Source organism: Gallus gallus, chromosome 1 (assembly GCF_016699485.2).
Source record: "Gallus gallus isolate bGalGal1 chromosome 1, bGalGal1.mat.broiler.GRCg7b, whole genome shotgun sequence".
Lineage (NCBI taxonomy): Eukaryota > Metazoa > Chordata > Aves > Galliformes > Phasianidae > Gallus > Gallus gallus.
Window position 1 is genome coordinate 98759863 of NC_052532.1, and position 27266 is coordinate 98787128.

Below are 27266 nucleotides of genomic sequence, written 5' to 3' on the forward strand. Positions count from 1 at the left end.
TTAGTTGGTTTTTGAGATTTACCTTATCCAAATAAGCATTGAGAAACGGACAGAGTTTACAGTACTGTTGCGGAACTAATTTCAGCATAGTATCTTCCTAAGCAGATAATAGTGTAGCTCCTTTTCTGCTTCACTAGCACTGGCACAGCTACTGAATGTGCTATTGTATGGGGTTATAAACCAGATAATCTTAATTGGGCGTTTCCTGAGAAGACAAGAGGGATGGCTGAAAAAGGAAAGAACTGGAAATAAGGGCATGCATTCCTAATGTACAAATTTGGCATTTGTCCAGGAAAATGGAAGAATTTCCTGTTAGTTTAAATCTTCCAAGAGCTGAGAGCCCTGAGATACATACCACGTACCTCAGAGAGGCAGAGGAAGGGGGAAGGCTGGGAAAAGCTCATGCATGAAAACCCTGGGGAGCTGGCTGCTGCATGATGTGATGGGGCAGAGGGCTGCAGGGCTGTGAGCAGCTGGGGATTGGGGCATCAGTTGGCCTTTGTTGGCCATCATCTCCTTCACCCCACCCAGGATTTGGGTTACCCTGCAACACTTAACGCCAGTGGAATCTGGTGGCATAGAGCAAGTCCTGGAGCCTTCTTAGAGCTTAGTCAAATGCTATTGGTGTGTGTGTATATATATGGATTATGTAAGTACAGTGTAATATGTGCAGTGGTACATGTATGCTGTGGGCATATGTGAGGTTCTTATGTGAACTGCAGGATCTGAGCTATAGATCAACTGTGAAACCTGTCACGTACGTTTGAAAGTCCGAGGGTGACGATGGCAAACAGGAGTGGGCGTAGGCAACTGAGAGCTAAAAGGCTTGAAGTGGATCTCAGCACCAGTAGCTGTGTCTGGCTCTGTTGACTTTGATGCAGATACTACTACGGGTGCACTAAATTAGAGTGTAATATTGAATCTTTGAATGCAGTTACGATTGCATTTCGTAAACTTCTTATGTGAACAGGGAAGCAAAAAGAAAATGTAAACCTGTGCTCTCATGAACAAGGAAAGGGTGTGATTGTTATTCCTAGATATTAATTGTCTGCACTGTCATTTGTAATGAAAAAGAGCGGAATGACCTGTGTGAGCACTGTCCTGTGGGTGGCCCAGGGCAGCTTAGCTCCCTGTAAGGCAGGATAGTTGTTAATTTTCCTCTTAATTTCTGTCATTTGGAGTTCACTTAACTACCAGCCAGAAAGTCTGGAGCGGAGTGCCTAATCTTTTGGTCTTCCTATATGTCTGTATATATTTTGATATTTAAGTAATGTCTTGATGACAAAGGAGCATCCCAGGGTCTGGTTCTCATCTTTGAATTGCCGATGTCCTTGGGCGGGAGGCCTCAAAATGCAGCTTTGCACCAGAGTCCTGGAATCTGGATATAAACTGCAGATGTCTAGGTTTAAATGGCACAGCTGTGCTCATAAATTAACAGCCAATATTTTCAGCTGCTAAGAGATTGTTTGTTGGTAAACTGTCTCTTTTCCCACTCTCCATGAGCAACTGAATTATATCCTCCAGTCTTCTTTCTCAGCTTTTCCAAGTGTTGTATGTATTGTGGAAGACACAGGAATTTGTTGTAACTTTGTGTTGTATTTTATATTACAACTATTAACCATCCTGTTGGTAACTACTATGAAAGCAGATCTGCTGCAGTTTGCCGCCCTTCAGTTGCTCCTGCCAGTTCTAATACTTTTCCCAAATATTTTTTTTATAATTCTCCTGTTTTGTTTTTTTTCTTTGCTTTTTACCAGACTTTATAAGGGAAACAAGTCTTGCCTTTGTACAGTGCTGTGAAATGCATGGTGTAAACAAATGAGGGGGCGGGGGACGGGGAGAGAGTGGGAGTTTGTTTGCCTCATCGCTTTGCTTCCCTTGTGCCAATAGCAGGGCTTTTATAAAGAAAAGAAGAAAAGCAAATTGGATTGTTAGCAGCGTCCCTTAGGATCATAAATGAAGGGAGGATTGTGTATGTAATTCATAAACATCCTGAACTATACGCCTTCTATTTCAACTTATTAGGGCATGAAGTGGTGCCTGCCAGGTTAATTTCACACTGGGGAGTTCAGCATTCATGCAGTACTTAATTTCCTCCTCTATACAAAGCTGTGATAAGGAGAGAATTAGGCTATTTGAATATTTGATTCCAAAGAACTCAGAGTAAAGAAAAGTGCCTTAGAAGTGGTCGCGAGACAATTATAGTTATTTTTTTTAAATTGAATCTGGAGAGTAACGTGAGACCATTTATTTGTCACTAATAGGAAATATGGGGTTTGGTTTGCTTGACAAAAGGCATGTTTTACAAAATCCTTCTTTTTTATAGATGAAATTATTGTTTTGAATTCAGCGTGTGGTGGGCAAACAACAAAACAGAAAAACCACTTGCAAGTACCACCAAGCTCTTCTCCTTTTCTCATCTTCCAAAGGAAGAATGGGATCATTTAGTCTGGAACAATGGTCAATCCTCTGTGTTCTCATGGTTTTAATGCCTAAGATGGTTTTAATATTTAAGAGAAGTGCAAGGACTATCCCAGCCGAGTGCCTATTTTTGCTTCTGTGATGTGATATCCGAACATGAGCAGACGGTGTCAGCTGTTGGCTGTAAACAGGGCTGGGAACAAATTTTTATTTATATTTGTATCAAAATTCATTTGAAGTGAGTGTCTAAATTACAGCCTCTTTTCCCTCTGTTCTAACTACAAGAATTATTTGAAGTTCTACCGTGGATGCTGACTGGTTTTTCAGTTTGTGAGAGTTGGATTCAGCTGGTCTGGGAAGGTAGTTAAGACTGGTTCCCAGTGTTTCGCTTTAGTCCTTCTCTAAAAAGTACTTCTTGTAGCATTTTTATAGCATTTCTTCTAAAACACTTGGATGTTCAGCAATGGTGACTTTCTCAGTCTTGAGGTGTGAATGGCTGGAAATTACAAATGTTAAGGAATTCATTGTTGAGAGTAATTAGGAGTCGAAATCAGTTTTGATGAGAATAAAATAAAGTATTTCCCCTACTGCCCTCGAAGACCAAGGTAAATTTCAGTGTGTTTAGGAGAGCTAACTGGGGTTTTGTGTAGGCTCCTTTTATCCATGTTGTATAAGCTCTCTTATCTTTTTCAAACGAAAAAGACCATTTAATGTGAGAATTAATTGCCCAAGTTGCACAAAATAAAACAAAGTGAAGGCGCTCCCCCCTTTGTGGTGCATACAGCTCATACAGAGATGTTTCTGATGTTTGCTGGAAAGCCTTCCCATCAATAACAGTGGTTCTGCTGTTATTTGACTCTTACCTAATTTTTTCTGTTTGTTTTTAGCATCAGCAGACGTTTTTGAATCAGCTGAGAGAGATCACTGGTATCAATGACATCCAGGTACTACAACAGGCACTGAAGGTAAGATGGTTGTTGGTGGGAAGTTTCCTACATGTAGCTAAAATGTTTACATCTTGTCATTAGCTGATGGTGAAAGCCAAAAAATGCCATGCTTTTTTACTTCTTTCCTTTCTTCCTTCCTTCCATCCTCAGTTTGAATTATTTTTAGATGTATTTTAGGAAAAAAAAATAGTGATGGCTAATTCACTGCAGAAGCAGCCCTGATCTGTTTCCGTACTGAGATTTAAAATAAATAAATAAATTAACCCTGTGATCAAACATGAAAAGACAGGAATGGCATGACTTGCCCAGACAGTAACCTTTAGCTCAGGTGTTTTGGGTACTTTGATGCTAGTACAGCTGCTTGACACCTGATGAGTTAAACTCTTGTTTTCTTATCAAGGTGTAGATAATTTTTTTTCTAGCACGGACAGATCCTGCTTAGCGTGCAGAACAAAGAACTCTTCCTGAACTTGTCACCTTTTGCTAATTTGGCATTGTTTCCCTGCTTTTGCAACCATCTCACATTCCTTCACAACCCAAGATGATGCAAGAATGGCAGACTTCTCTGTGTTCTCTTTCCCTGGATAGATACAAAGAAACTTCCACTGTCTGTTTTAAGCAGAGCTTTTTTTAGCCATTTGTAAATGGTTAACGAACTTTTAGTCTATTTAAAACATGGATATAGTTGTTATAATGTACACAGCTGCCTTTCAAAAGCTATTATTTCTGGACTTAAAAATGATATAGTATGTTTTTGGAAGAATATGGTTAACTGCTGTTGAAGTCTGTGAGTGGGGTCATTGGGCAAGTTGGTGGGTTGGCCTATGCTACAATACCCTTGTTTTTATAGAATGCTTTATTTTGGTTAGAAATAGTGAAATATGTAGAACGTGCATGCTTGGAAACTGTTTTTTAACAAATAGTTCACCTAAAATACAATATTTCAATGATTTAAACAAAGTGGAGAAATTCTCACCTTCTTCATTTTTTATTTTTTTTAATATATGTGGTTAAAGGACAGCAATGGTAATTTGGAGTTGGCTGTGGCTTTCCTCACTGCAAAGAATGCCAAGGTACCCCAGCAAGAAGAGGCAACTTACTATCAGACAGCACTTCCTGGAAATGACAGATACATCAGTGTGGGCAGCCAGGCAGATACGAGTAAGTATTTTTACTTTTCATAAGTTTAGTTTAAAGGCAAGGAAACTATAAGCTTGCCTGTGAGTCTTACTTAGCAACTCTGAGACTATTACTTACTCTTTCATTCCTTATTTCAACATCTTGGTTTTTTTTTTGTTTTTTCTTTTTTTTTCAAGCTGATATACTGGTCTGATATACTGGTATACAGAGGGTGAATATCTGGGTTTTCAATCTTTCCTTTTTATTTTTTCCCTTATTATAGGGTTTATCTGTGGGATATGCAGTACATAATTAAAGGCAAAAGCCAGGTAGTCTGACAGTTGAAACAAAATTCTGTTTAGAAGAGTCTGCGAATGTGTTTCCTAATATGCTTCAGAGTAGCTTTGCCCTGACAAGGGTGACTTTGCCAAAGAGATCGGTGTGAGTTTAGATTTGCATTTAGATTTGCATTTTTTAGTGAAAGAGTAGGTATTCAGTATGTGAAATTAATATTAAAAAATGTTTCTTTTTAAGCAATTTAGTATCATTGATATGTGAGGTCTCACAGAACTATGGTTTTTTTTGAACTTTGTAGATTCAATTACTTTGCTTAGGTAGGCGCATAGCTAATTTTTTGGAGAAAAATTAAGGAAGAAACCTTAAAGTAACTGTACATTTTATACAGTGGTGATGAGAAAACTACTGATAGGAAAAGCTTTGTGTTGTTGTGGTCCTGCATATTAAGTTTGTTCTGCAAGTAAGTATAGGAAATAACAGAAGCAAACTTGAAGTTTTGCAGAAGGATTGTAAAAGCTAAGTTTCTTGATGCTTTATTTCCTTCCCAAAACTCTAAACCTTGCCATACAATATTTTTAATTAAAGTATGTTATAATCCTTTGATTATGTGGGTAGTACATCTATGTAGCTTTTATGAAAGTAGTAGAATACTTAGCTTCAGGCGCAGCAGGACTTTCTTCCTTTATTTCACTATTAATGGGTTGGCTATGGTGGTACTATTATTTGTTTTTTGTTTTTATTTTTAAGTTTATTTGGAATTCATTGCTCAAGGTACAATTATCTTTTTGTCCTTGACACCTTGGAAGAAGCTCCTTTTTTAAAATGTTATTCTTGTAAATGAGGGTTGAGTTTATTCTCAACATCTCAGTTGTGAAAACTGTGTTTCAATTGTTGATATTACTAGCATCTCTTTATAAAATGCACTTAGGAAGTTGTATTATCCCCTCACTTTTAAAAAGAAAGCACACATTAAATCCCATATCTTCTTGATTTGTAGTCTCAGAAGATCAGTCGAGTAAACTCAGACTATTTTCAATGGACTTACAACTGTAGATGTGGTCTCCAGTAATGAAGATCTACTGTGGCAGTGGAATAGTAAACTGGAATCTCTCACAGTCTTCATTTGATTAGATTTATTATTAATCCTGCTAATCAAAATATTTAGCTTTGGCATCACTTAATGTGTTATTCAACCTTATTTAAAGGTATGAAATGACAACGGTATATAAGACAAGAAAGAGTCAAGCTTGCAGAGTCTACTTAAACCATGATTGACGGTCAAATTGACAAGAATAAGTCTTTAGTTGCAGGTTCCAAACTGGATTTCAGGATATTCTGTTTTCTAGAGGACTGAAAGCAGACTTGAGTTCTTTACTATTAAATATCAATGCGGACCAGTAGTCGAGGCATCTTGGCCAACTCTTCTTCACTTTGGGGGGGCCTTGAAGCAAGAACTAAACACGTAAAACAAAGCCAAAGTCTAAACCAATCCGATCGTATAGCCCCTCTCCATCTGTAGAATGGAGTTCTAGTAAAAGCTTTTTGCAGAAACCTGCAGTTCTCTCATTACATTTTACTTGCCTGCAGTTATTTTGATTACAAATTTCAAACATGCAGCATGTTTAAGATGGACAAGTTTCGGGGCCCTACGTTGGTCGGTGACACCAAATTAGGGAGTATGGTGAAAGACTGTGGATTATTTGAGAGAAGAGAGCAGAAGGCTGGATATGAATAGGAAAATACTCAGTAATGATGGCTTCAGCCATCAGCGCTCCCTTCTAAAACAATGTCATTACCACATCTCAGATACTATGTGGACTTGCTGACAGTATCTTGCCTTTTAAATTTGACTCCCTTTTACTATTGCACATAAGTATAATTGCATGAAGATAATTATAACTCACTCTTATCATTCCTTACTGCTTAACTATGTGTATGTGTTTGGCACTTAGGAAGTTATGAGTCACCTAGGTTTGCAGTCCCAGGAAGTTAGATCATTCTAACTGAGGGTGAGACAGTAACAGATAAATATCAGAGCTCTCCTTTTTTTTTTTCTAAACCACAAAAAACCCTCTAGTCACTTATGGAAGTTTTTGAACATATGCATTGCATAAAAAGCGTGTCTATTATAAGTATTCAGTGGGCTTGATTGATGTTTCTTTGTAATGGTTACTTGGTAAAATAAAAGTGTATGTAGCAGGAAATCGTATCTTAACAATCAGTCTGCATTGTGCTGCATTGGCTCTTCCAAAAAGTGATGCTGGTCACTCAACTGAGCACTTAAGTTGCATTCAGTATGGTAGGAGGTATAAAGAAAACCGTTTTTTGTTATTAGCTTATGTAGCATTTCAGCAGTTGTAAAAAGTGTGGAAAACAGTTGGCATAAATATTCAGTCTCTTTAAAATCCAAGAATGACTTGCACAGTCATTGTTATTCATGATACTTGCCTTTTTGCCTGTTCAAAACTGTGTGCAAGCACCTGCAAGTGCAGCTTTTTCATGTCAAATGACGCATGCTTCATCTGATCCCCTTGCGAAGGTGGTATTACTCTGCAATCTGTTAGAGAGCAGAAAGTGCTTAAATATTAGCACTGCAATGTACATGTGAATGACTTTTAATCTGTGATCACTTTAATGTTCTCCTTAATTATGTACATCCTAGGCACCCTATTTAAATCAAAAGTAGTAAAGTAGTACTTTCCAATATTTTCTCTTCATGGATATCTCTAGAAATTTTTATTTGCATTAATTCAGTGAATTTTCATCTGTGGCTGTGCATCAGAACTATTGCATTGCCAAGCATATGTCGATTTTCCTTCTCATTGTTTGAGAAACTTGCAGAACCTAGGGTTAAAGGAAGCAGCAGAATTAAAAAGTCATAAGTATTGTCTTTGAATGAAGCAACTGTCAGGACAAATTCTTTCACTCTTCTTTTGAAAACTCAGTAATTCTTGAAAAAGATGAATTGCCCATTCTATGGCCAAGACAAAAAACTTGAAGTCTTTTTATAAGGACATTGTACAGTTGTAAAATGCCGCACACACCAATTCTAGGGAGTTGTAGAATTCACTGAGTCTAGGGACCTGTTTTTTATATCTTAGTGTTCCTTCACAGTGGTTTCAGAAAGTCATTCAATCAGGTGATGTTTATATAACCTGTTTCTTAATAGCTCTTGTGTTCTACAGACTCTGAAAAGTTCAGAGCAGCACGTTTTGGTGTTTCTCAGACCTTTCTGACTCCTAATATCTTACTTCAGTTCCTCTCTTTCTTCAGATTTAGCACTTTTCCTCGCTGTGATATCCCCTGTGGAGATCAGAGTGCAGTTCGTCCCTTTTGTCTCAGCTGAAATGTTGCATGACTGGAGATGATATATCTTGGTGTCCTCTCTGAGTTTTCTTAAATTGAGATGAAGTGCCCAAATGTTCCAAACTGTCCATGTTCTTTACCTACTGCCATTTTTTTTTGCTTCTCTTATAGATCCTCTCTAATTGTTCTTAAACAACAGCAGTCAGAACAAAAACCAAGATTGCATCTGAATCCTCATAAAAAATGGAGTAATTTCTCTAAATGTCTGTGTAGTATTCCGTTATATGTCAGTGCAGCACTTTATATTTTCAGTACTGTGGTGATGTGAATTGCAAGGTGAAAGTGGATCAGCTGTAGCTCCTAAGTTCTTCTTGTCATGAGTCCTAGTCAATCCCCATTCTGTAGCTATGCATTTTACTGTTTCTGTGAGCAGAATTTTACAGTATTTTATTTTGTCACCGTAGCCAACTTGGATATCACTGTGTCTTCATGACAATTCCATCTATTTCAGGGATTATTTGTGTCATCTCCTATTCAGGTTCCTGGTAAAGTCTCCAGCATGGTGTGGCAGGATACCCTGCTTCGAAATGTCAGAGCCTTGTACCTTGAGGCTCTCTTTTCATCTTACTGATTCAGTTGTTCCTTTGCTCTGTGGCTGTGTCTCACCTTCCCATTTCTGCCGGTCTGAGAATGAGAATCATCAGTTCACTGTGCTATTATCCTGATAGTAAGGATGGGGGGAACGGCTGAGATGAAGAAATTGTTGTGAGACAGCAGTGGTTCATATTTGCTAGTTATTTCGTAGATAGGCAGTTTTTGTCAGAGCTGTTTGGGTTGGCTAAGCATGTGCCAGGGTGCTGTGTGTTCTTGCCCCATACAGTTTTAACAGAAATTGGCATGTACAAACAATTAAATTCCTTTAATCTTCTCTTAAGAACCCATGTCCATGATGTTTAATACTGTGTAATAGACTGTAGAATATATCTTGCTTAGCTCTATACATGAAAACAATCTCTATTTCTTACTTTTTCTTCTTACAATGTTAGTGAGTTGAAATTGCAGTCTTGCAGGATTTTTGTACTTGGCACCTGCCTGTTGAACCCATCAGGCCTGTCCTTTCATTTTCCTCTCCCTGTGCTTGCAGTTGCATCACTGTGGTTGTTTATCGCTTGTCCTCGTGTTTAATTGCTACTCCAAACCTGTCCCTCACGCTGAGTTTCCCAGCCTACTTAAATTCAAAGTTTTCATTCTCAGCCTCCTCCTGGTGCAAGTAATAAGCTGATAGGACAGCAGTTATTTAAATGAGCTAGGCAATTACCAAGTAAGAAGCATTTATTTAAATTATGAAAATACTTCAAGTAAGCAGAATGATAAGGTTTTATCAAAAAGATTGAGATATGGATGTATATATGTGTACATTTACTATAATATATGCTAGTATTTTTGTCACAGATCTCAACATACAGCTCAGGATTGCTTTATATAATTACAAGCTGGCTTCTGGACCAGAAGTATACATCATTATATAACATTTTTGTGGAACAAAAATACCTCACGTAGTTGTTGCAGTAGGCGCAGAAAGCAGTAGATTGCAGAAAGCAACACTTAGTAGAACAGCTTATTAATTCTACATGCTAATTTTGTTTGAATAAATACCATAAATATGCTAAGCTGAACTGTTTTGATGTGCAGTTTTTCCTTTCGTTAAGATTTTTTGTTTTTTTGAGAAGCAAACTTTCTTTGTTTGCTTTGTAGTCATGGCTTAATTATGAATGTGTTTGCATTTTCAAAGGTGGTGACTTACAATAAGAAGTACCTTTGAGTGTAAGCTGCTGCGAACTGAGATGTTCTTTGGCCTAATGGAGAGGGGTAAACTGAATCAAGCTAAAAGCCTGGTGACTGAATTTGGAGAAGTGTTGTTTTTCTTTATACCTTTATAAATTCTGTCCTTCAGACCAAATTATTATATGTTTAACTGCTGAAAATTGGACACCTTTTTGCTAAAAAAAATCTCTGAAAGAGTTTACAAAACATGAAGTTACTAAAACAAAGGAGCAGCAAGCCTGCATGAATTTCAAGTATTTTAAGTACATACATATCATCTATAACTTGCTGATAAGGATGCAAACTGTGCTGTTATGTAAACTGATTTTTTAAAAATTATTCTTTTTAAAAGAAGAGTTGAGATTGTTCCCCTTCTATTACGGCTTCTGTTGAGATCTCTTATTTACACTTCAGGATTCAAGTCATACCTGAGCAGTTGTAGCTTAATGAGTTACTCTGTCAGCTGAGATGTTGAAAAAGATCTTGGATGTGCTCCAAGAACTGCAAACAAGCTAAAATACATTAGCCTAAATCTCCAAACGATTTTATTTTACATTTGCTACAAGCTAAGAGCTTACATGCAGTAGGTTACCATGGATCATCCGATATTGAGCCTATTTTTGTGACGTAAGTTAACAGTAGAGAAATTCTGTGTGACATACAGCAATTGCACTGATCACAGGTAGCGGTAGTATCTGGCAGTAGATCTTCACCGTGTTGTCTTTTTTTTAATGCAAATCATTAACACTCTATACGCAACGCTAACATTTCTGGAGGGAATCCTCTTCCAATCCCTGCACGCCAAAGAAAACTGTTCCGTTGATTCACTTTCTGAAAGAAAGCAGAGGTCAGGCATTTGGGTTCTTAATATTTAAAAGGTATAATCATTGCAATATGAATGCAAAAAACGTTTTAACACATAGGATTGTGGTATAAATTAATGAAGAGTGAGGAGTTGGGGAGTTGCAGAGAAATCGGAAAAGTGATGTAAGCTGGAGTTGGTTTTGACCTTGCTAGACTTTTCTGTCTTGGTCTTTGTAACAGTGGGAGCTTTTGTTCACTGCAAAACATTCAGCTGTGTTATGAGTTTTTCTGGAAAATACTGTCCATCTTCCTTCTTTATCGTTGTATAAAAGTTTCATTGCTCTTACTTTAGAAGAGATTAGCTAATGGATTCTTCTTCTCCATAAGCAAATGATTGGAATAATCCCCTGCTTCACCACCAGCATGTGTGGCTAATAGCTTATTTCATGTTCAGTTGTGACCACTACTGTAACTCTCAGAAAATACAGGTATTCTCCAGTGGAGATTAGGTGTTCGTATGGAACTACCTATGAACACGTAGAAACTAGAACGTAAGAAATGCATTTTAGAGTGTAATAGGTAGCATGCATAATCACAGGACACTATCATTGCTCTTGACCTTTCTACCCTTGATTCTGCTCACAGATTGTAGAACAAAGGTGTGCTTGTATATGACTCAGGTTGAGGAACTATTCTAGTCTGGATTACTTTGTTCTCACCATGGCAGCTCACGTATCAAAACTCCTGTGGGTCTGACCTCTGCTGATGATTCCTGTAGTACTTAAGAAGGAGAAATTCAGACATCTGAGTTAAAGTATCCTTTTAACATGCTGGAATTTTTAAGCTGACTGTATAAACTGTAAGAACAAAATTATGAAGTGTGGTCTTAGTGTTTTTTTTGTAGTTTCAGATTATGATACGTTTCATGGTTTAATTTGCAGGTGAGAGGGCTTCCTTTGAAAGCTCCCTAAGTGAAACTGATATTCATCATCGTTTGGGGGAAGAAAGGCCTAAGTTGAAACTGATTTTTAACGATGCTGCTGTTAACAGAAAAGTTCATTTTCCAACTTCTCAGTTTCAGCTTTCTGTGAGGACAAGCCATCACTTTTTCTATTAAGACACGGTTATAATTTTTGTGTCATGAGTTCAGCGTGAGAAACATCAGAGAAGATTAAGCCTGGGGAAACAGTGCAAGATGTCTGTTCAGGAGGCCGATCCATCCAGGGGAAAAAAAAAAGAATCTAGACGAAGCTCCTTGGGAATTGATTCATCTCTTCGTGACCAGCTGTCAGCTTTAAATATATTCTCTTCCTTCTGTAGTCTTTAAACTTCTAACATTCAAACCCAAGGCTAGAGAGCAATCTCTTTTGTGGCTCTTTAGATAAACTTTGGCCTTTGAGTAGGGATGGAAAACGGCAGGGTGCCAACTCTGTGTACCCCTGTCTGCCACCCCACCTGGAAGTCACTTTTGCACTTTCCCCTCTCTTTCTGTCTGGCTGAATTGCAAAATGCAGATTTGGCCCTTGAAATCAGGATAACCAACGACCTTGTTTTTGTCTGAAGGCCTCCTACAGCTGACAGGCAATCCTCTTGGCCCTGACTGTGCTGAAAAGCGTCTCTGCCCAGTTGGGGAATGCCTGGTTTAGAGCTGTAATCTGGGCAGTAACACTTTTATTCCAGAGGGTAAAACAATCTTTTACCACATCCAGGAAATGGGGCTGTGCAGAAGGTGTAAGGATCTGATTCTTTAGTTAATCTGAGCTGTGAAGGAGGTAAGAATAGGGCTGTTTTCAGTTTATTATCTGATTAATAACCTATCCGGCGTTTTGCACTTGTCCAAATATAGATCCTTACTTTGATTTCTCTGACTTTTTTTTTTCCCCACTGAGAAGGATACTTCTGGCAGAAAGAAATCAGATTTAAGTACATTCAGAAAATGGATACATGGACAGAACAGACAGGAATTATGTTAAGAAAGGAACTCTCCCACATGCAGTGAAACTGTAAGAGTCCCCATGTATGGAAACACTTGCAGAATTTGGGGCTTCTTCCTGTATTTTGGGGAAGCTAGGCACATATTCCTCTCTGAGAAGTAGAAAGTTCAGGTATTGTTTTTAAAGAGAAAGTTGTTGTCACCATATGTGCCCTGGAGGAAACTGATTATGGTAGCTGAAATAATACACTTGAGTGCATTTCTTTGAAAGGGCTTTCTGAAACAACAGGTATTTAAGTTTCCCAAAATAGTGAGATAAATTTAAAGTCATTAGGAGAAAGACCAACTGTTGACTCTCATGTCCTAGTAAGAGCAAACTGCTGAGGTTTTCTTTGGTTTTGAGGTGGTTGGCATGGTTAGTTGTTGGAAGAGAGCAGACCACAGGAGGGGTGGACTCGAATATAGCTCAGCAGTCCTTGGGGGTTCTGTCTCCTCTACAGTAAGACTTGCCTTTCATTCTGTTTCACGTTTAATTTTGAGAAAGATAGTTTTGCTTTTCAGATGTGATTGATCTCACTGGAGATGATAAAGATGATCTTCAGAGGGCAATTGCCTTGAGTTTGGAGGAATCAAACAGGGCATTCAGGGAGACTGGAATAACAGATGAGGAGCAAGCCATTAGCAGGTAAACAAACAACTTATGTAAAGCAGAAATTAAATTAAAGAGTTGGAGATTGGCCTGTATTGCTTTTTTATTACTTTTTAATTTAACAAAGAATAACTTGTTTGTTTTCACTTGTGCTACTTATATGCCTGGCTTCAGGATGTTGCTTTAATATATTGTATGTTCTAAACTGGAAAATAGTCTATTATGTGTGGGCTAGGAGTTAATAGTATGTTTCATGTTGATGTATTTGCTTAAATATAGAGGAAGTGAATGGAGATTAAGGGTATGTGGTCATATTTAAGTAGGATTTAAAAAGTTTCTCCTTTATATACGGTAACAAGCAATGAAAAACAGACAAAATAAAAACATTTTTAAAAAGCTAATAAATATCCAGTTTGTTACACTGATTTTATAGTAACATTTTCTTACCTCTGGTATTGGCTGAGGTTGGGGGTGTGGGGGTTGTAATACTATGGCTTGAGCACAGTAAGAACAGCTGCTATATTTTTAGCCAATAAAGTATGTTACTACTTTAACAAGTAGGATTTATTAGATTTACGTGAAGTTAACTTCTTGTTTTAAAGTTTTATGAACTGAACTTTTGCAGCTTTGGAATGATGAGAGTCTGCAAATTAACCTTGAATAAATTTTATGGTATCTTTGTGTAGTGTGTATTTATATATAAACATAGATATAATTATGAAATATTTGATACTTGGACTAAGCCTGAGTGTAGGGTTGTGTGTGAAGGGTTTTGCTTTTTTTTGTCTGTGGCTGGCCTTGTTCTGCAGAAAAATGGCAATGATTTGATCTGAGGGTTGGAATGTTGAGTACTGCTTGCTTGTACAAAGCAAAAAGAAAAAAAACAACAAAAAGACAACATGAGGCAAATCTACCACAATCATTCTTTTCCTCAGTATACTGTATTAGGCAGACAAAATGACTTACCCGTTTAAGTCCAATTCTGAGAATATGGCTAGTGTTATTCAGAGTCATTTTCATTTTCCTTTTGAAAAAAAAAAAATCACTGATTTTGAGAATAAGTGTTCTAACAAAGTGTGCCCTGATATTTGTGTCAAAAACCATCTAGTTATTTGAGTGCTAGCTATTTTTGGAAAGAAAACTGGAATGAGAGAGATTTATATTCTCATTAATAATTTAAATAAGTTTTAAAGGGTAGTTTTTTCTAAGACCTCAGGATATGCATGTGTTCAAGATAATGGAAGAAGTTCCCTCCAGTTTTGATCCAGAAATGCAGCTCTTACATGTTCCTTTTTGAAGGACAGAATTGTCATAATTAGAGAGTTAGGTCCATATTTCTGAGCGACTGCCTAAACTATTTCTGTACATGGAAATCTGTTTTTTTTTTTACCTCTGCCTAAGCTTTTGATTGCTTCTGCTGTTTGCTTCTTGTGAGCCTAGATCTAGTTTTTTTTCCCTGTAGCCATTGTTATTCATTTCTCAGACTAAAAAGTCCTTTTTAGTCTTACCTGCTTACCCCACAACTAATTATTCAACTTTAAATTATAGTGTGCTTTTTCTGACTGTAGAAGATGGCGAAGTAGTATGACTTTTTCCATGCAGAATGTACAAAAGCATTTAGACACTTTCCAGTTATTCGGAGAGAAAAATGTTGGTCTTTTATTTTTATGAAACTGTTAGAAAGATATATTTGGTGGCAAAATTGCACACAATGCTGTGTGCCAATTTAAGAGCTTGTTTCTGCCACGGGGGTTATGGAATACTGCTTGTAACGCATCTTCCATGCTTGATGTAGCATTCTTTGGAGCATTTGTTGTACCAATCCAGCTCCAAAGCCATACAAGAATATTCAGGAACAGATGTGAATCATGTCACGTCATGATAAAAGGGATGAAACTTCATTTCTGAATGGAGACATAGAGGACTGAGAATGTGGGATTTTGGCAACATTAAGGTACTAGATCAATTCAGTTACATGCCAGGGTATGCCCTGAGTTGATGGCAAATTATTTCAAAATCATACTGAAACAAGAAACAAATTCTTACAATCATAGAATCGCTAAGGTTGGAAAAGACCCACAGGATCATCCAGTCCAACCATTCACTCTTCACTAATGGTTCTTGCTGAACCATGTCCCTCAACACAACATCCAAACGCTCTTTGAACACCACCAGTCTCGGTGACTCCACCACCTCTCTGGGCAGCCCATTCCAGTGCCTGACCACCCTTTCAGAGAAGTAGCATTTCCTAACATCCAGCCTGAATCTTCACTGGCACAGCTTGAAGCCATTCCCTCTAGTCCTATCACTAGTCACACGAGAGAAGAGGCTGAACCCCAGCTCACTACAACCTCCCTTCAGGTAGTTATAGAGAGCAATAACGTCTCTCCTGAGCCTCCTCTTCTCTGGACTGAACAATCCCAGCTCCTTCAGCCGCTCTGCATGAGGCCTGTGCTCCAAACCCCTCACCAGCTTTGTTGCCCTCCTCTGGACACGCTCCAGGGCCTTGATGTCTTTCTTAAAGCGAGGGGCCCAAAACTGGACGCAGTACTCAAGGTGCGGCCTCACCAGTGCTGAGTATAGGGGGATAATTACTTCCCTGTTCCTGCTGGCCACACTATTTCTGATACAAGCCAGGATGCCATTGGCCTTCTTGGCCACCTGGGCACACTGCTGGCTCATGTTCAATCTAGCGTCAATCAACACCCCCGGGTCCATTTCCTCTACACAGTCTTCCAGCCACTCTGCCCCAAGCCTGTAGCGCTGCCTGGGGTTATTGTGGCCAAAGTGCAGGACCCGGCATTTGGTCTTGTTGAATCCCATCCCTTCTTGCTCTGAAGCATTCAATCAGTTTCTTTAGACTGTTTAATCAGACTGTTTAAAAAAAAAAACAAAACAAAACTTTGTAGTTAACACCCCACAGAAGAATGTTGGCATTCCAATAGAAAACACAATATCTGTGCAGGACTTGTAAAAACAAAAAGTAGAACAGCATGGTTGTAAACAGCTCAAACTGCAGCCATTTGGTTTTGTTTTTCCATTTAGTTAAATGAGAAACAGAAATCAAATAGGATCTCAGCAATATTGTTAATGTAGGATGTGTGCATATATATATATATATTTATAAAATTTAGGTGTGGAGGAATTTCTTTCAAAGGTATTTACTCTGGTATGGAATCTGACTTACGTTGATTTTGTTAAAGTTTCGAAGGGGAACCCTAATGGAATTTCTTGAATTGTGTAATTAATGTTGTAATGAATGTAGAATTTGTCTTCCTCAATTTAATTGCCTTGTGTTGCTTAATGAGGACAGATCTGATTACCATGTAGGTGTTAGGAGTGCAGCTGAAATGTCCGAGTGTCCAAAAGTTGAGCATCTTGTACACAATGTATTTAGAGTTATTTACTGTTCTCCTTCAGATCTCCAAGGGAACTGTGAATTTTCAGTGTATTTACACATATGAAAAAGCCTTTCCCATTTGTATGATTTTTTTCATGGATTGAAGGAGTTTGAGGCTGGCCAGATAGGGCTTTACTGGGAAAGTCAGTAAGGTGATTGAAAGGATAAATTAGCTGACACGTCCTTTGTGCCTAGAGTAGCGGCCTTGTTAAAATGAAAGCCTGTACTATGAGGGCATAGGGATGCATGCAATCCTTGAGCATTTTATTATTATTATTATTTTTTACATGGTCATGAAAACTTATTAGGACTCTGCACTGTGCATTGTCTGTATGGATACAAGGTGAAACTGGTGAAGAATGTAGAGTTGAGGTTACTCCTGACTGTCCAGCTTTAAGAAAGTTACAGTCTTTTTGCTGAGTAGCCTGCTAGTGAACTTCAGCATGCTTAGTGAATTTCCTCACAGTAGTTTCGCTGAACTTTTATCGTCTGGACACATTTTGCCCTAGGTTTTCTGCATTATCTAGCTAACCCTGTGCAAACGACTCTGGAAAGCAGCTTACTATACCTAGCTTGTTACTGAGAGAAATAAAACACTGCTTTCAAGTCTCATGCAAAGCCTGGCATTAACTAACCCCCATTTGAAAGTTACCCTCTGAACAAGATTCCAAAACTTGGAGGTGGGGAAGCCTTTGGCCCCATGAGGTTGGAGACATGCCATTCGTTGCACATAGTTGATGGCTCTGCTGCTGGTGACAGCTGCTGTGATCTTTTATGGTTGTAGAGAGGATATTTCAGCTGTTTGATCAGAATTGCTAAATCCTCGTGCTAGCTTTCTGTAAAGTTACTCATCTTGTTGAAGAGCAAGCATGAACAAGATATTTTGTCAAGGTAGTATCTCAAATCAGGACTTCATTGTTTCAGTGTTAGTGAACATTATAGCGAAACAGAAGAGGCGTACTCGCTATACTGGTTTGAGCTGATCGCCAGATTCGATGTGAATATGCTCACTTTTATTCCAGTTTGTATCATAGCTATCATTGTGGCCCCAAACGAATTTGACATTATAGAATGTACAGCAATTGAATATTCTCTTTGAAGACAAATAATGTTTTAGGTAAAAATGAGGCAAAATAGGAAGTTCTGAGAATCAACTACATTATTAAAATGTGAAATCAGATTTGAGGTGGATGTAGAACTGAGGAAATCCCTCAATTGCTATAAATAATAAAAAATATGAAAACATACAAGAAAGAAGTTACTGTTAGGACCATTTATCAATTTAATTGCCTATTCTTGTGCTCTGTAAACAGTTCGAGAACATATGTGTTCAGAACTTTAATCTAGAAATGTTATTGAAGTTGAAGGGGAAAAAAAGACTGTTTACATGCCATGAAGGTGGTATGGAAGGTGTTTTGGTCCTATTGCAAAATTATTCTGAATTTGTTTCAGTCTGTCAGTCTTGTAGGCAGTTTTAAAGATCCATTCAGTTTAGTTCAAACAGGCATTTAGATAGTTCTTCCTGAAAGAGAAATTATTTCAAGTGCATAAGACTTTTGATTTGATTTTAATGTCCTCATCAAATTACTTTTCCTCTCAAAGCGGAGATATGCAGGCTGTCTGACACTTTTTGCATGAAGGATGTGGGTTTTTTTTGTTTTTGTTTTAAATCCTGAGGAGTGAAGTTTTGTCTCTTCATGCTTCACTATTCAGGTATATCTTGTAAGATATCTTTTGCTGATTTCACAAGAACATTGCTTTAAACAACAACAAAAAGTGTTACAGTTAGGAAACTGATGACTGTGTAGTGTAAGCTTTTTCCTGCTCTTTTGTGTTTTCTATTATTGTTTATTGTTTTTGCTATCTATTTTTTAATAAGATGTTCAAGTTGTTGTCCTTTGGGAACTTCATTCAGAACCTAGCCTAAGCCTGCCCTTTCTTGGTGTTTAGAGAGCCCAGAACCAAAGAGGGCAACCCTTCAGGCTGCACAGACTATGTTGGTGTTTTGTCATACAGCTCCTGAAATGCTGTGCTTGCCAGACTTAGTAGTTCCTTAGCAGCTCAGTCTTTCGTGTAATAGCTGGACTTGATTGTTGGGGATAGTAGCATTGTCAGTGTTTCCCACCAGAGAACTTTGCTTATGATTTTGAGACATTGTTTTATGACCTGTGTGTGTCTATTTCTGTCTTTCAGTTTAGAATACATAGCTACCACAAATTACCTTTAAGCTGTGCTTTGTCACCAGTCTAAGGATATGTGCTGATATGATAATGCTTTATTAAGTGAAGACTGAGTTTGGGAGCGTAGCGCATGTCAGATATTGTCATGTGAAATAAGGACATTCTGCAAATGTGGCTTATAAAGTAATTATTTGCTATGGAAAGCAATTAGTACTATGGCATAAGATGCAAAAATGGAAATAAAAAAGGTTGTCCATTTTTGAAATTGATGTAGGTAGGTAGCTTTTGTTTCCTGTCAGCAAAATAAATATTGATGACTTTGTGCTCTACATACCAATGAAAGCATTTATAGATGAAAGTGCTACAGTAATAGTACTGCCTGAAAGTGAAAGTTCTTCTTGACCATTGTACTCGAATCTGATTCTTAAATAATTAATGATGTACAGATATGGCTATTGTATTGATAGTTCTTGTAGTAGGGTCGCTCACTCATATTGCTTTTCCAAAAGGTAACAGTATATCTAACTGTAAAATAGTATTGTTTTTGAAGTCATAAGATTGTATGTAAATCCACTTTAAAGCCAAGTTCAGTACAGTCATTTATCAAATGATGCAATTAAGATGTCTGCTTTAGTAAATGAGATTGTTTTACTATGTCTCTTTTTTGCTTTGACTTACTTATTTTTTTTTCCTTCCTTGTGTTTCCAAAGAGTTCTAGAAGCCAGTATTGCAGAAAATAAAGCAAGTTTAAAGAGGACGCATCCAGAGGTGTGGAGTGACTCTCCAAACCCTTATGATCGGAAGCGACAAGACAACTGTCCGGTGGGGTTGAAGAATGTGGGAAATACGTGCTGGTTTAGTGCTGTCATTCAGGTAAGCACCATTTTTGAGCAGCTCCTCATTGTATTTAACATGATATGAGTTATCTTAAGGGGGATAACTTAAGAGATCTATTTTCCTAGAAAGTTTAGGGCATTGACTGAGACGTATGAGTACTACTTTATTTACTGTGCATCTTAACATGCTCACATATATGTCTGAAGTTTATAAAGTACTACAGCATAACTGAGTAAAGCTTCAAATTGTGAGGTTTTTAATGATTTTTTTTTTTTATTGAAAAGTTGTTGAAGACAACGAGTTGAGTCTTTGAAGATCATGAGTGCCTGCAGCTCACACTGACATCAGTGACAACTGTGAATGCCAAAAAGCATGCAAATTGGGTTAGGGATGAGGAACAGACTTCTTATATAAAAGCAACATATGCAAATGACTGGAAGGTGGTGGCTGACTTGGTCAGGGAAATGAGATGCCTTCAGTGATGGGGTGCTCACTGGCATAGCTATGTGGAGATATATAGTGGAATAGGACAAAAGGAGAAATAACTGGTAGAGAATGAAACTTGAGAAACAGGAAAGGGAAGGTGTGATGTGGATGCCTCTGCATCTGTTTTGAGATTTGTTATTTAATACAGTCAGTATATGTGCTCTTTAGTCTGTTTTTTGTGTATGTATAGCTGGTTGCTTGCTGACTTGAAATAATCGTTTAGCTCAACTACCTACATGGGAAGATTCTTGTTATCACTTAGAAAACACTTTATTTTTTAAGAAGATAGAATTAATGGGTCAGTACAGATACTGCAACTTGTCTTGTGGAATATAATGGTCTAGTATCATGTGATGGATTTTTAAATCCACATATGTTTTTGTAGATACCTTCAAAATCATCCAAAACCACAAATATCTGCAGCTGAATCTGGAATCTGTTTTTTGTTTTTTATTTATTTACAAGAAGCAAATTGAGTATGTTTTTTCATTACTGTGATTTTCAGGGGAATCAAATGAAATATTTAATACCCATTTTTTTTAATGATTACTAACCTGCTGAAGCACTTTCATTAAGTGAATTGTTTCCGTAACAATGGATGTTGTACTTCTGGCCAAATCTATTTACATCAGTGTTCTGCCTGAGTTTACACAAATGTATGCTTGCAGAGAAATACAAACAGAATAAGTTACTATTCTGTTCAAAAATCAAATCAGAACCTTCGGCTACTTTAATCTTGAGACGCTGTTTCTTGATCCATTGCAGTTTTAGTTGATAATACCCCTGGATTTCTCTCTTATGCACTTGTCTCCCTTCAGCATTGTAGTCTTCTTTCGTTCACAGGGTCCTTTGTGTAGGAATTCCAAAGTTGTGCTCTGTACTACCTGATGAGCTGCTTCTTTTGTTTACAAGCCTGGCTCTCACTAGCTTTTTCTGGTGACTGTATGTCGGCTGGTAGACAAGACAAAAGTTGACTGCTGTTACATTTCTGTAGATTTGTCATGTTTCTCTTTGAACAAGTTGCCTTTTTTTTTTTTTTCCAAGATGACTACTGAGTAATTGTCTATATAAAACCTGTTGTAATCTCTGTCTGCTTTCTTGTCCTTCTCCTGGTGTTCTCTAGTTCTAGTAACGGTTTTGCTGAGGGACCAGAAAAGTTCTCCAGCAGCTCTGGGGGGCAATATGAATTTTTTGAGCGGTGCAATGGAGAGGTACAGGCTCTTCAGGATGGGTAAGCAGGGATGATGACAAGGCAGAGCATTGCCTTCCTTGGGAAAAAGCAGTTCAAATTTGCATAGTGTTTATATTGGACAAGATAAACTTGTTAAGGTAAGTTTGTTGGTGAGGATCAAAGGAGAGGATCATAACAGTCTAAATGGTGCCATCTTTACGGAGCGCCTGATCTGGCTGAGAATGCGGACAAAGTCTTACAGGCAGTGAAGATCTGGAAATAAAGATGAGCTACCAAGGAGTTTGGAAGCATTACGCAAGCATGAGAAGGTGTTCTTAGGAAAGTGAAAACTCGTTTGGAGTTAATGCTGTCAAAGGATATCTATGATAAAAAGAGATTTTTCTTTTTTCTTGTACTAGTCATAAAAAGCTGAATCACTTTGTTTCAGCAGCCTATTCCAATGCTTCACAACCCTTTCACTGAAGATTTTTTTTCCCTAATATCCAACCTAATTCTCCCCTGGTGCAACTTGAGGTAATTTCATCTTATCCCATTGCTTGTTGCATTTGCGAAGAGATAAGTCCACATCTTGCTGCAACCTCTTTTGAGATAGTTACAGAGAGCAGTAATGTCTCCCTGAGCCTCTCTTTCTCTAGGCTAAACAACCTCACCTGCTCCTCATCAGACTTTTTCTCTAGACTCTTCATGAACTTCATTGCCTTTCTTTGGATATACTCCAACTCCTCAATGTTTCTCTTATAGTGAGGGACCCAAAACTGAAGAGATTTGAGAGGAAGCCTCATCAGAGCTAAGTAGAGGGAGGCTGTCACTTCCCTAGTCCTGCAGATGCTATTTCTGTGTTTGTTCCCCTTCCATCTCCCTCATCACCTAAGGGAGATTTTTTCCTGTTCTTAGACCTCTAAGCATCCAATAAATTATCACGTTTGAATCTTCTGTTTTCCTGGGATCTTTTGTAACTTTACTCCTCTCTGTTTCTTTCCCTATTCTCTCTCATTCATAGGTCTTTTTTTTTTTTTTTTTAGTAGCAGAAATGTCTTGGTGCTAGCATAGAGGAGCATTTTCTTTCAGTAAAGATCTTTGCAGAGCTAATACTCTTTGGCATTTTACCTTCTCTGTTGTGTAATCAGATTTTACATTCCGTAACAGTTCATGATCTCGAGACTACTGATTTTTTTGTGTATTTCTATTTTCATAAAATATTTTCTTTCGTAATGGGAGACTGCAGATTTTTAAAGAAACATTTTAAAGGGAATTTGAATTTTAATTCATCAACCATCAAGATAAGGACAAGGGGATAGGGAATGTAAAAGCTCCAGACCTATGATCTCACGTTATTTATACCTGACATGGAACTTTGAAAATTGGTTATAAAGAGGACTAGTTAGTTCCTATGGTCATCATCCATATTACATGAAAATCTGTGACATTGGGAATTACGGTGGTTTGGCCCTAATTAGGTCCATAGAATGTAATTCAAGTAAACAATTGAAAGATTTATAACTTCAATTGGTTGAAAATTTAGGTTATTAATATCGTCTGTCAGCAAGAAGGACTTGTGTTTCAAGCAGCCACCCCAGGAAATTTAATGCATGTTAATTTAGAGCATTAGCTAATACCGTATTTATTTATCCACAGGGACAAATTGACTCCTTGGGTTGCATTGACTGTGTAGAAGCATTTTCAAGCTTTCTTTAGGAGTCTTTTGAAACTTGACACATCACATAGGTCAACAATATCTAAATGTTAACTACTGTCAATCACAATGATATGTTGTGTAATACAATCTAAAACTAAATTGCAAAGAAAAAAGATCCTTCTATTTCAGACCTGCTTGTTTAAAAAGGAATATGCTTTTGACATGTTGACAGTTTCCTTATGCAGTGTAAGTTGTTTTTATAGCCACCAATTAGATAATGTAGTCAAATGCAATTATCAGTGGCTTGATGTATTTGCGTTAATAGCATGAAATATCTTAAAATACATTTGCAGTAAGTGACAGCAAACACAAGTTTTAAATATTCCTAGAAATACTGACTTCTGTTTGTGCCTTAAAGAAGTACGTATATGTGGAAGTTTTCTTCTGTTGGCAAGAGGGAAGAAAGTGTCTCATCAGATTGCTCCAAAAACAAATCTTTGTTTTCAACATCTACGTTCAGTATCACTAGAATCAACATTAATATTTTTCTTGAGTGTAAAAGTCTGTCCTGCTGTTGAAAACTTAGTAATAACTTGAGTCTAGAGAATAGTGTTCAGGAAAATATGTCAAAACAAAACTGTATTAAAGCATGTTCAATTCTTTCCTATCTGCCAGTAAACTAATCGAGTCCCTAAACAATTTCCTAAACAATGATAGGTTAATGTCTATTGAGCCCATCCAATTGTCTCTCTTCTTTTTTTGTCATGCTAAGCGTGAATGAAGTGCTTGCAGGACTTAAGATGTAGAAGTAGTAGAATTCATAGGACACACACTCTACTGAGACTGTTGTCTGTAGGCTTGCTTCTTGTGCACATTGTTGCCAAGATTGTGTATCTTAAGACATTGAATAAGAGTAACTTAATATTTCTGAGTTTGAAGCAGGATTTCCGTCATGTGCTAGATGTGTTTACTCCTTCAAAAAGGTGTCAGAGGAGACAGATCAAGTAGTTGACTGTTGAGTGAATGCCATGCAGTCAGTGCGCTAACACTAAGTTCTGATGGAAGGAAGAAGGAACGTGTATGGAATCACATGAAAATGTTTTATTTCTGCCACCCCTTGTCCCATATTTAAAGTACTAGGTGCAGTGTTTATTTGGGACTCCCAACTTCCTGAGTGCTTATTTGGATCGTAACTTCCCACATTAGCAAATGAGTTATCTCAATATGGCAAGTGGGATTTGGTGTCTTCCATGCTCTTTTCTATGGGAGTCTTTCAGAGTCTAGTTAGTCTTTCAAAAATACAATGTTAATATATATATTTTTTTCCCCTCCCTTAAACTGCACAGCTTGCAGAACCAAGGATTAAGCTACAGTCTTCAAAAGCATAATTCTCCCTGGCTGCCCTTTAACTATTATTTTCAGACATTATAACAGTACTTCAGGTGTTCCACTCTTGTCTGTTTAGGAGAAACATCTCTTTTTTTCCTGATACCAATGTATTTGGGGCTCAGCTCTCTTTGCATCCTAAGCGTTTAGTTCTGGGAGGAAGGAAGTCTTTTCAGTCTTGATTGTGAATCAAGAAAATGTTTTCGTTGTGGTTGGTGGTTCAGCTACCATTCTTACTATGTTTGAAGCAGTTTCCAGTGTGAATCTAATTTTTGAATTGTTTTGTTTTTCCTATTGGTCATGTTGAATTAAGGAGATAGTGATGGATGATACCAAAAAGCATATTATTATGTGAAAGAGTTGCTTATATGGTCATTGTAGATAACTCTTGCTTCTCTGTATGAGAGGCATGTAATGAAAGACTGAATGCTGAAGAGCTTTCAGTCTGCAATCTCTGAGTTGCAGTTGTCATTGACACAATATTTTATTTCCTCTGTTTTCTCTGTGAAACAGCTGAGGTGGAAGTGGGTGGAAAATATGATTTAAACTGTTCTGTTGAGTTTCATTGACAGAGGAATAAGGATGTTGGGAGTCTAGGTTCTCTCTTTCCTTTTACTACTACTTCTGTTACACTGCTGAGTAAAAATCTGTTTCTTCCAAGTTCAGACATCCTGTGATCCTTTCATATGGATTATTCCTTTTCTTGCGTTTTTTTTTCCCTCCGTGGCTCCTGTTTTCTCTTATTACTGTTATGGTTTATCAAACTTCCTTTATATTTGGTATATAATGTGAAATTTGTTTTGTGAAGTATTGGAAAACCTTAATGGATGATGGCTTTAACTTTCACTAGTAACAGGATTATTTAATGAAAATAAAGCATACAGGATAGAAGTGCTGACTTGTGAGCCTTTGTGCAGTTTCTAGGTTCAGGAGAATATAAAGCTATAAAATTGCTTAGGTGTATTATTTACTTGTGCATTTAAGCAAGAACTTCAAAACTGTAACCATATTAGGAAGACTTGGCTGTTACTTTATGTCCTAACAGAATATTTTTTCTTGCTTTGAACATGTAACAGAGGAGTGGTTGAATGGCATTTCTTATTATGTACCAAGACGCAAGTATAAGATGAGTTATTCTGGAGGCATCTCAGGTCATGCTTATCTGTCTTTTGAATTACAGTCATGTTCTGAATTTGTTGCTTTAAATGAGTAAACATTCTCTAACTGCAGGCCAGTAATACTATGGTGAGCTGTTGATTTAAAATGTTGACTTAACCCAAGTGTGTAAAAGTTTTTAGGCTAGTCTGACTTTCTAGATCAAACAGTACAAAAACTGTTTTCCATCTTCTTCCATATTACAGCAAAGCCTTCTAGAAAAAAAAAATGACAGCTTAAAGCTGGTTTTCAACAGTTTGGAATGCTGAACTGTTGAACATTTATGAATAAATGTGCTTTTTGTGGTTCTTCACAAAGCTTTTAACATCTGTGAGTGAGTGTCTCTGTGGCTTGAAAATTCTGAGTTTTCTCCTGACTGCACTGTGCAAGTGGAGTTGTTCTGCACACATTCAACTGCAAGATTTCCATCTTCTTACTTGAATGATAGTTTCTGAAGAACATGGTAGATTTCCAGGAAAGCTTATGATTGTGCCAAATTATCAATGCACAGGAAAAAAGCAACATCAAGATTATGCTCTGGGTGATTTCCTCATTTTGTAAGGTCTTTTTCTTTAAACAGTAGGTGACAGTACACAGAGCTACTAAGTGCTTAGGAGGAAATTTATACTTAAAATTCTCTTTCATTTTTAACATTAATTATTTTCTACATGATAAGTAAAATAGATATGATTTTGTATACAAATAAATATAGTAGTCAATTTCATTTTAGTTTAAGCATTATTCCTCATATATACTCTGATTCATGTTGTATTGAGTTTGCTGAATGTTTTACTGATACGTGATGCATGTACCAGCTTAAATACAGGTCAGATGACCACATTTAATACCTGCCATTAGTCACTATTCCAATGAACAGGATTTATCACTTACCATGAATAAGACATGAACAAATGGAGTAACAAGCAGCTCCAGTGTAAGTTCTAGGGATGTGCTGGGTGGGAAAGAGCACAGTGCATAAGCAGAACAGTGCAGTGGCAACGAACAATCCTGTTCATAGAATTCTGTTGTCAAAAGAGTAGGTTTAAGAATATGAACTACAAAGTAAAGTATATCATTGAATTGGAAAGGTGAGGAAGGCCTTAAAGATGAGAAACAGTGCTGCTAAGTTAGTGGTGTAGAGTCCAAAAGACTTGAGGTTTGGAGATAAGCAACTTCACTGGCTATAAATTCACTTGTGTTTTTGCAAAATGACATTAATGTTCACTCTTCCTCAGTCTGGAGGAGTGCTAAATCACTTATAAGCATAAGTGCAATAGCGTTTAATTTCTGAACACTTAACACTTCAAATATCAGTAACTAGTAAGTTTAAGTATATGCTACTATGTGCAGGTGTTAGCATATACTCTGTATTGTTCTGCATTTTCTTTAACATAGGTTATCAGCATGAATGAGAAAGTTTACTGTAATAATGTCCAGTTGACCCCACTAATACTAGCTCTGTGTACAGTAAAGCACCAAAAATTGCTTATAAAGTGAGGTAAGAATGTAAGTCGAATGTGTCAGGTTGGCCAAGGCAAACTATTCAGAATAATATATTTAGTGACATAGAAATAGAGTTCTGCCTGTTCTTTGTTTTTAGAACAATAATGCTGTATTCATTCTTGAAGATTGCTCTATTCTTGCTATACAGAATGAAGGTACATATGATCTCTTATTTGTGGCTTTAGAATCTG

General features: G+C 37.4%; 1 protein-coding gene across 9 annotated transcripts in view; it reads left to right on the forward strand.

Moving 5' to 3' along the window:
• USP25 (ubiquitin specific peptidase 25) overlaps nt 1-27266 on the forward strand; it is a 90186-nt gene that overhangs the window by 16804 nt on the left and 46116 nt on the right. For 7 of the 9 annotated variants that reach the window (XM_046900407.1, XM_004938353.5, XM_040670648.2 and 4 more), the window contains exons 2-5: nt 3309-3386; nt 4385-4529; nt 13213-13336; nt 19591-19753. Coding sequence is in view for 6 of the 9 variants with exons in the window: in XM_004938353.5 (XP_004938410.2) it covers nt 3309-3386; nt 4385-4529; nt 13213-13336; nt 19591-19753 (510 nt within the window). In the remaining 3 variants the exon portion in view is untranslated. The remainder of the gene's footprint in view (nt 1-3308; nt 3387-4384; nt 4530-13212; nt 13337-19590; nt 19754-27266) is intronic. The other 2 variants (XM_046900409.1, XM_025144801.3) reach the window with 2 other exon arrangements.